This window comes from Lygodium microphyllum, chromosome 27 (genome assembly GCF_053477565.2).
Source record: "Lygodium microphyllum isolate KBCC chromosome 27, Lygodium_microphyllum_v1.1.10, whole genome shotgun sequence".
NCBI classification, from domain to species: domain Eukaryota; kingdom Viridiplantae; phylum Streptophyta; class Polypodiopsida; order Schizaeales; family Lygodiaceae; genus Lygodium; species Lygodium microphyllum.
In genome coordinates, this window is record NC_141161.1 from 106823731 (window position 1) to 106833928 (window position 10198).

The window sequence follows — 10198 nt, forward strand, 5'->3', positions numbered from 1 at the left end:
ATGATTGTAAAGAACTTTTTTTCACTACCTAAAAGAAGGTCTCTTCCTACCTTCCAGATCCAATGTTTAGCTTTATGTTACTAATAAAGATTCACCTAGAGGGAAGATAAATAGACAAACAAGCTTTATTAGACTCTAGAGCCACAAAATGCTTCGTGGATGAGAAGTTTGCATAGCAACATGGTATACACTTTCTAAGGAAAGAAAAGCTAGTATATGCAGAAGTAATTTATGGTCAACCTCTTGCTTTGGGAGATATCAGGTGTATGAGACAACCTTTAAAAGTTACCCTAAGGAGTCTTGCATCAAATATAGCCTTCAACATCATCCATTTTCCAAATAGTCTCGTTGTTATTGGGCTACCCTTGCTAGAATTGCATAACATCAACATCAATTGGAGATCTAGAAAGGTTAAAATATGGTGAGTGCAAAGTAATAAAAGGAAGAATTCTCAACCAATATACATCGGGGCAAAGATGTTCGTGTATCAAGCAAAGAAGAATCCATTCTTTTTTATTTATGTAATTCCAATGGAGAAGCCAAAGGACAAAAGATTGGACAACTCCCAACTTAATAAGCAGAGTCCAAGGATGTATTTAAAAAGAAGAATGCATATATGCTACTGGAGCACCAACCTTATGATTATATAATAAATTTATAGGAATGAGCTCAACCTTTTTTTGGCCCCATCTACAAGCTATCCCAATATAAATTAGTAGAGCTCAGGAAATATATTGATGAGAATCTTGCCAAGGTATTCATATGTCATTCAAAATCTCCAGTGGGTGTGTGTGTGGATTATAGAGGGCTCAATAAGATTCCTATACAAAATCACTACCCTCTTCCCCTAATTATAGAAGTCGTGGAACAACCCAAGAAAGCCAAAGTCTTCACCAAGATAGATCTTTGTAGTGCTTACAATATTGTTAGGATAAAGCAAGGTGATGAATGGAAGCTGGCTTTTGTACAACGTATGGGCATTTTGAATATATTGTCATACAACTTGGCCTCATGAATGCTCCAACAATTTTCCAACATATGGTAAATGATATCTTTCGAGAATACTTAGACGACTTTATTGTTATCTATTTGGATGACATCTTGATCTTTTCCAAGAACGAAGAGCGACATGAGTATCACATCAAAATATCTTAATTAAATTGCAAAAAATAGGCTTATAAACAAAACTAGAAAAGTATTCTTTCCATGAAATTGAAGTTGAGTTTCTGGGGTACGCCATTTCTGATAAGGGATTTGCTATGGACCATAAGAAGGTACAAACTATTCTAGAATGGGAGACTCGTTCATTTATGTGAGATGTTCAATGCTTTTTGGGATTTGCAAATTTTTATCGAATCTCTATCAAGGATTACTCTAATCTTGTTGCCCCTCTAACCAATGTAACTAGAAAGGACAAGTTTGTATCGGATCAAAAGGATGAACAAGCTTTTCAAAGATTAAAGCAAGCCTTCACCTCAGCACCCATTCTCATCCATACAGATCCATTGAAGCCCTTTAGCATGGAGATAGATACCTCAGATTTTGCACTTGGAGTTGTTTTATCCCAAACTGGTGATGACAATCAAGTTCATCAAGTAGCTTTCCAATTGGAAAAATTCTATATTGCAAAAGTCAACTATGAGATTCATGATAAAGAACTTCTAGCCATTGTGGACTCCTCAGAGATGTGGCGACACCTACTTGAAGGTGCCCCTCATAAGATCACTATTTATACGGAACACAAGAATCTAGAATATGTTACGACTTCTTGTGTTTTGAACTATCGCCAAGCAAGATGGAGTGGTTTCCTATCTAGATTTGACTTCATCTCATTACTTATAGGCTTGGCCACTAACAAGAAATGCCAAATGCTTTAGCTTGAAGATCCTATATGGCACCAAAAGAAGGTGATAAAGCCCATGACTAACAACATTCAGTAGTGAAGGGCAGTAATCTTGAAACTTGAGTAATTGAAGTTAAGGGCAAAAAAGCCCTAGAAGAATTTGGAACTCGCCAAGGATATATTACATCAAGGCCAAGAACAAACTCAAAGGGATCTCTAGGATATTGATGGGCTGCTCTATTATAAGGAACTCCTTTATATTCCTCACGGTCCTTTGTAAGTGGATATATTTAAGAAGAGACACGATCTCCCCTCAACAAGGCATTTTAGGGTTAATAAGACAATCGAGCTGGTTTCAAGGGATTTTTTGTGGCTGCAAATGTGGAAACTAGTTAAGGACTTTCTGCTTTCTTATCACACGTACAATCGAGCTAAAGTCCCTCGTCATCGACCTCATGGCCTTTAACCATTACCTATTCCAAGTAAGTCAAACTCATCCTTTTCCATGGACTTCATTGTTGAACTACCTTCTTCCAGAGGGTATGATTCTATCTTGGAGGTGGTTGATCGATTCACAAAAATGGCACACTTTATCCCAACAAGCAAGAGTATCAATGGAGAAGGAACTGCAAGGCTCTTCATGGAACATGTATATCGGCATCGTGGGTTACCTGATGATATTATGTGTGATCACGGCCCTGAGTTTATAGTTTGGTTTTGGAGAAGCCTCTTTAAGCTTTTGGGAGTACAAGTGAATCTTTCTTTAGCCAATCACCTATAGAATGAGGACAAATAGAAATAGTGAATCAAGTCTTGGAGCAATACCTCAAATGCCACAACAATCAACTATCATAAAAACAATTGGTTGGAACTATTATCCCTTTTGATTTTGCATACAATAATTCCTCTCATGCCTCTCAATTCACACCATTCTTTGCTAATTATGGTCAACACTGAAGGATAGATAATCATGTAAGGTCACAGGAAAAGAATCCAACTACTACAGATTTAGCTCAACACCTCTTTGATATTCTTAAAGAGTTGCAAGCACATATCAAACAAGCTCAAGAGAAATATAAGAGAAATGCAGATAAGCTTCGCATGCAACATCCATCATACATAATTGGAGATCAATTTTGACCTCTTTGATGTGATCTATTCTTCTCGTCCCTCCTAGAAGTTGAATTATCAACAACTTGGGCCCTTCAAGATTCTTGGCTTAATAAATCTAGTCATCTATTGTCTCCATTTTCCCTAGTCCATGAAAATCCATCATGTATTCCATGTTTCAATCTTGGAGTCATGTCATACATCCAATATCCTTGGAAGAATACCAAAGCCATCGCCTCCAATCATAATTGAAGATCACCAAGAATATGAAGTAGGCAAAATTCTAGATTTGATCATTTCAAGAGGTGGATTACATTATCTTGTCCATTGGAGGGGCTATGATGCAAGTGAACAAACATAGGAACCAACTTCACATATTCAAAGAACTCATGTTAAGGTTTGTGACTTTCATATGCAACACCTAACCAAGCCAAGGCCTATTCAAACGCACACCATTGCCACTCATGGAACTTAATGCTAGAAGAGGGTAATGTAACAAACACTCAAGCTAGGACAACCCTTGGTTCATATGCAAGCAAGTACAAGCCCTGGTTCCATGAAGCTTCTAGAAGATTCTAAAATATTTTAGAAAACGTTTACTTCATCGCTTATGTCATTGTTGATGTCAGCATGCATGTCATGCCATGTGGTATCCTCTTGTAATGACATGGGGTCCCCTTAACCTCCCTAGGCTATAGTATAAATAGAGGGTCATGGGCTACAAGCCCTTCAATCTTGCCAACACCAATTGTGAGGCTCCTATGAGGTAAGTCCTCTTCTAGTTCTTGTCTTGTTCTAGTCTTGTCTTGTATCGAGTCTTGTCTTATAATCAAGCCACACTCTTGTGAGCATTCTCTTGTAATCGAGTTATCTCACAATCAAGTTCTACTACAATTTCTCTTTCAAGTTCCCCTTATAGGTTGTGAGAGCATTCTCCTCACTCTTGAAGAGCGCTTGCCGTTAGAATATCCCAATCTCGTGCATACAAGAAACAATGTATGCTCAATGACAAATGCTCTCTCAAGTGGCATGCAATCTAGGGTTTACTGCATATAGCTACAATGGACCTCCTATCATGCAAGTGGTCAAATGGTGTGTAGGTGCATATTCCCATCCCATGGCATGGTTGAAAATTAAAAAGAATGGGAGAAGATTTCTAAGTGCAGCACACCCAACAAAAAGTGCAACATGAGGTGCTCTTGAATCCATAGTCCAAGTGATATGCAAAGATTTCAGCAAGAAAGTATACATGATCCACGACATCCAACAACTACAGTCAAAGGCCAACATCAATCTATCTAAGCGAGCACCAATCTCAACCAACAAAATCAAGTATGTCAAGCAAAACAAATCCAAAATGATCACAAAAAAACTTTAAAGCACACACGGAAATCTAGCCAGAAAGCAACAAAACAAGCAGTCACACAAACAAAAACTAAGGGTTTCCAAGTTTTTGCGAAAATGAATGACATCGTTACAAAAAGGGAAGCAGAAGAGCAAATTCCTGACAAATCCATCTACTGGTAAGGTGCTCTGGGTAAGTTGAGAGGGTTCCCTAAATATGATAGATTAGAAGTAAGTGGAAAGGGCCAAAACAATAGCCATGATAAGAAGATTATCTTAAAATCAAACTTCCTATTATTTTGGGGGGGTGGGTGAAACTTAGCCCACAATGTTCGCAATGTTCTAAGGGAGTTTTGGACGACATTGCCTAAAACCATCTCTTGATGGACTATCCAAATCATGCTATCAAGGGTTCATGAAATAGTCACATCACATTGCGAGATATACCCAACGACTTTCTCAATAGCTTGATAATACCAACCAAGCCAAGCCTATGGAAGGAAAACATAAGGGAGTTTGCAACTTGAAAGTAGAGAATATGGTCTTGAAAGATTCACTTACCAAAGCGCATACATGCTTGACTAAGCTAGAAGAAAAGTTAGTGATGGAGAGACTCTACAACTAATAAGAAGATTGAAGATGATTGGAGGAAATGTCAGCACGATGTAGGAGGTACATAATGAGGTGTATTGCAAAAGAAATATCGTCCCATGCACATTTAGAAGCCCTCCTTAACAAGTGGCATGAAGAAACAGGAGGAAAAGCAATTAACAATAGTGATAGCAAATAGAGCTCAAATTTTTTGGATGTTGTGTGAGATGGGGCACACACTTCTGGTACAATACGGAGACAACCTATTTGATTTGGGCAACAAGATTAAGCTATGGTTAATAGATCGCACCATTCAACAAGGGAAATGATGAGGTAGAGCTAAATCCATTAAAGTAAATACACCAAGGTACTGGAGGCAATTCAAGTGTCCATCTCAATCACCTACCCATGTTTCAAATGCCAAATGTTTTAAGGCCCCAAAAAGATGGGTAATTATCGCTATTGTGGTTCCAAGTTTAGACAATGGGGAAGGCCTAGCATTTTAAACTACACAAGGAACCTTCATGAGGTGGCTTCAAGGTCGACTAGAAACGAATTGTCGATATCCCAAGAGTCAAGACCCGCTCAAGGGAATATTCTCCAGAACAATGCTCATGAGTCACGATGGATACTCAACATAGGTGGGCGATGGGTCGCAGAAAATCACTCAAACCTGCGTAAGAAATAGATCCAGTCTGACTGTTTACATGTCTATGGTGATTGACCTACAACACGTTATATATGGACATGTAATGCCACCCGCCCTGTAGCATAACACAGCTATTAGGCAACTCACTTCTAGGTATCATCTATCCATATCACTGATGCTCATAGTTTGCATGGCTGGAGTCTGGCCATGAACAGAATTTCTTTAGTCCACTGTTCTGTCTTGTATTTGTTCACTCTTTCGAGTTTCAAGTGAGAATCAACATGAGCCTCGAGCCTCAAGGTAATTTGGTGCAAGCAAAAAGAGAAGCAGTTCGGATGGAAACATAAGGCCTGTTCTAAGACAATATTTAAAAGAGTACAAATACCATGCACGCATGATGCACTGCGCATGACCAGACTGGTTAGTAAAGCATTATGTACAGAGACAAAGAAACCCATGTTTGGGGTGTAGGGTATATACATGGTTACAGCTACCCAGAACAGCTATGGGAAGAATGGAATAGAATTACATACAGAGACAAAGAAACCCATGTTTGGGGTGTAGGGTATATACCTGGGTACAGCTACCGAGGACAGCTATGGAAGAATGGAATAAAATGTGGATCATCGTTTGAGGGATGATCTCCCAGTAAGGGAGATGAAAAGAATCTGTACATTCAGATAGCACATGCAATCTTGTTGGAGAACAGATGTTGCAGCTTCAACACCTAAGGTCAATATACAGCTACTTCTGACAATCTTTGCCACGAGGATGCCTTCTTCCTCTGGTTCTGTATAGCACAATCATCAAATATCCTCTTCAACTTCTCCCTACACTCACTGACTGACTTCTCACTGATACAAGGTGTCAGCTCAACCAAATCACCCATATTGAGCCTTTGATAGATGTCTTCCACATCCTTGTGATTGACTCTTGGCCTGGACTCCTCCCAGAATCCAATCCCAGATGTCGCAACCAAAGCATCTTCCATGGAAACCTTCTGCAGAAGGTCTGCAACTGTAGATCCACCCAGTAGTTCATGGACAACCATCTGAAAGAAACAAATAGCAAACCCAAACAAAGAACCTTAGGATGCTTCCAACATAAGCTCGCTTTCATTAACTTCACATCCAAAAGATGGTCACCTTTGTGTCTTCCACAACTAATACAAAAAGTGGACAGTCATCACAGCAAGCTGCCCACTGGGAGAGCTTCAAGTGCGGACAGTCTTGTTTGTGCATTGGAAACGTACAAGAAGGGCTTTTGCTTCCATCCATTCGAGAGACCCGTAGTTTTGTATCCATTATTTCATTTTGCCAAGTCAGAACCCATGTAGCCCACTCCACCATCTGCAAAACGAATGAAGAGTGAGGAGTGTTCCCCTCTTTGTATCTCCAATGTGCAGCCACTCCAAACTCTGCTTGATAGTGCATTTCTTTTGTTCTAATCTGAATCTCCAGAGGGAGTCCATCCTCTCCCCATACCACTGTGTGCAGAGACTGGTATCTGCACAGCAAAGGTGAAATGATGCATGAGAAGGCATTACCAATTGTAATGTGCTAAGCTGCACTTGCAAAAAAAATGTACCCATTGATTTTGGGCTCCTTGATGTAGTCCTTCAACTTCCCTGGAATGCATGTCCATGTCTGATGGACAGTCTCCAAGGCAGTATAGCACTCCTCCACACTTGCAACTACTAACCGCAAACCTTGGACATCATAAATTTCATCCACTGTCCTCCCCTTCCTGTAAGACAATTCGACAACACAAGTGTCAGGATTCTAAAAAACTTATTCATTCCAGTGATGATTCTAAGAAACCGCGCTAACCTGATCATCTTCTTGTAAATGCCATAAAGATTTTTTGGCCTTCCACATAGATCATGGTATTTCAGTCCTCGTGCAAATAATGCTTCATCCAGCTTTTCTATAGCAGACATTATTGTTGCTTGTCTAAACCCCTCTGACAGCCGGCGTGCCAATTGCTGGTAATCACTGTACTGAAGATGCTTGAAGCACAGGTCTTCTAGTTCTGCTTTCCAACTCCATATCCCTAATCTACCAGCAAGTGGAACAAAAACTTCCAGAGTTTCTTTTGCAATGCGACATCGCTTTTCCATTTTAAGAGCTCCCAGAGTCCTCATGTTGTGAAGCCTATCTGCAAGCTTGATCAGTACCACACGCACATCTGTCATGGCTAATATCATTGTATGTAAGCGATCCGCTTCCACTGATTTGTAAGCAGTACCACTGTCACGGGCTAGTTTGCTGAACTCACTCACTTTTGTCACCTGCATTTGTTTAAATATGGGAATAAAATAGGTTAAGTCTTCATATCTGATCAGTCTACAGATTCCCCCCCCCCCCCCCTCCAAAAAATAAATAAATTATATAAGTTTGGTAATGTACCCCTTCCACAAGGTCTGACACCTCTGATCCAAACATTTCTTGAAGCTCTGTATAGCTAACGGACGATTCATCAACAGTATCATGAAGAAGGCCTGCTGCCACAACCACTTTGTTGCCATTAATTGACACCAAAAGCATTGCAGTTTCCATGCAATGCACCAGATAAGGGTCCCCATCAGCCCGTGCCTGCAGCCAAATAGAACACTTAGGAACTGATACCCTGCTTCTAAAATCACTGATGCAAATATCGGTGGTAATGCTACATATGGCAAACAATCCTTGTTATGTCAGCTGCTTTCAGCAATAATGCACCCTCTTAACTAGCAATTTACACAAATTGTGCATGTGCACTGTTCTACCTAGACAGTGCCTAACCCTCCGCACAATGATGATGAGGTTCTTTGATGGAAAACGAAGTTCTGAATGACAATATCACTTACCTGACCATGATGAGCTCGTTCAGCTACCTCAAATGCTTTAATGACAACTGGGTCTCTGAAGATCTCATATTGCTGCTGGGCACTGTGAAGGATGTCCTGGGAAGTTCTTAGTGCTTCTGGAAAGAGCGGCTTACAGAAAAACTCTGAAAGCGAGGAGCAAGGTACTCTAGTAAGACAAGGTGTGCCTGGCTTACTATCCATGTAGATGTCCAAGTCACTTAGACTCACGATGTGAGACCCTTGCTCTAAACAAGCCAAATCGGAACTGCCTTGAGGAAAGAGCACCTGTTCCTTTTCTGAGGATGTTGAAACAGTAAGTGAGCTTGCACTATGATTGCTACTAATTTTGCTACTAGAAGGAAACTGAGCACTGCAAAAGGAGGGTCCTGCAATAACACTCCTCTCCTTTGAATCGGATCTTTCACTGCCGTCAAGAAGGCCGCAGAGATCCGTCTGAGAAAACCTCCTAGGAAATGCGCCGGTATCCATGGTGATGTCAGATGAAGAGCCCGGTAACAGTCTTGCGGTAGGGCTAGAGAAGATAGATGAGAGCCCACCAAGGACAGGTCTGAAAGAAGGATTGTGATGGCTTGCGAGCACCCGAGGATGGAATTCAATGTCGATGGAGGATGAACAGCAGACCACCGAGTGCGGTGAGGGGCTGTGAGGAGGGGGAATAGGGGTCGGCGAACTCGAGTAGATAGAGGCCACTGTTGCCATTAGCATTGCCCTTAACTGTGGTTATGGCAGGTGCTGTGAATTTGCTCACGGTCGCCCAATCACGTGTTAACTGCCAACAGTTGAAATCTCAATTGCCCGATTATAAGTGAAAATGCCAATGGCCAAAATCTTCCCCCGATACAAGAAATTGTTAAGATCAGACACCCTCTGTGCTTAGAACCAGTGGCCCTATTTTCTGTTATGATTAAACATGTGGTAGATATTCCTCTGGTGCAAGAAATTGCTATGATCAGCCGCTCCCTGTGCTTATAGAGTCAGTGTCCCTGTTCCCTCGTGTGATCAGACATACTGTGCAAGGCCTTATTCTCTGTTCAAATGCAAAGACTCTGCTCAAGCTATTATAGGGCAGCTATACGCGAGTGGGAGTACATGAAGAGATATGAAACGGAGGACGAATTCATGGAACCAGTGTCCTGGAATCTTGTCAAGGGTTGCTTGACTTGCGAGTCTTTGGAGCCCCTTTGGCTCTCTGTCTGTCTGTCTGTCTGAGTGACTGAAAGCAGAAGCTGGTCTGGGTTCTCAAAGACGCCGTCCGCGGTCCTCAAAACAGCGAGCTTTCATCGTCAATGGGAGCCCTGGAAGAGGACGCCAGTATGTACGAAGGAAGCCGCGGACGGAGCCGAGTGCTGAATCAGCTGTGGATGCAGAAAGGAGGGGGAAGAATTCAATGAATCCTTCTAGACGACGCACAGAGAGAGAGAGAGAGACGGGGGTTGAAAAATGTGAGAGAGAGAGAGAGAGAGAATTTGAGAGCGTGGACCGTGCGGGACGTGTGGGGGGGCGGGGGGGGGGGAGGAGTGAGCGTACCCGTCTGGTTCTCTCCCCCCCGCACTCCTGCCACGTGGGCGATCGCGTCCAGGTCATACCCACATGGTTCTTCTCATCATTCACTTTCTTTCTGATTACGTCTCCTGTGCTACATTCCTTCCTCTTCCGTGTCTTCACGGAAAACGCCTGGCAAGTTTTCTCTCTTTCCCTTAGATTTTCGTTCCTCCAACAAAATAACTTGTAGAAACCTTTGAACGAAAATTCAAGATGTAAAATACTTTTCTTTGAGGGTTTTTATACTAAA

At 41.5% G+C, this 10198-nt stretch overlaps 1 protein-coding gene across 2 annotated transcripts; it reads right to left on the minus strand.

Moving 5' to 3' along the window:
* Positions 1–5871: 5871 nt before the first annotated feature.
* On the minus strand, positions 5872–9870 carry LOC148012689 (putative GTP diphosphokinase RSH2, chloroplastic). Of its 2 annotated transcripts, none has more exons than XM_087669039.1 (6): positions 8386–9866; positions 7946–8131; positions 7367–7827; positions 7125–7283; positions 6683–7043; positions 5872–6588 (listed from the first exon to the last, which is right to left on the minus strand). In XM_087669039.1, the coding sequence occupies exons 1-6, from the start codon at positions 9109–9111 to the stop codon at positions 6271–6273; spliced, it is 2211 nt and encodes a 736-aa protein (XP_087525165.1). In that variant the 5' UTR covers positions 9112–9866; the 3' UTR covers positions 5872–6270. The 2 variants fall into 2 exon arrangements, with proteins under 2 accessions (XP_087525165.1, XP_087525166.1); XM_087669040.1 differs by having other exon boundaries at positions 6431–6588; positions 6790–7043; positions 8386–9870.
* Positions 9871–10198: the final 328 nt, after the last annotated feature.

Bases quoted from the DNA above. Each gene is read 5' to 3' on its own strand.
- LOC148012689 (XM_087669039.1), bottom strand. From the start codon at position 9,111: ATGCTAATGGCAACAGTGGCCTCTATCTACTCGAGTTCGCCGACCCCT. The intron at 7,828-7,945 runs GTACATTACCAA...AAACAAATGCAG, and splicing joins TGTCAGACCTTGTGGAAGGG to GTGACAAAAGTGAGTGAGTT. The intron at 7,284-7,366 runs GTTAGCGCGGTT...ATTGTCTTACAG, and splicing joins ATTTACAAGAAGATGATCAG to GAAGGGGAGGACAGTGGATG.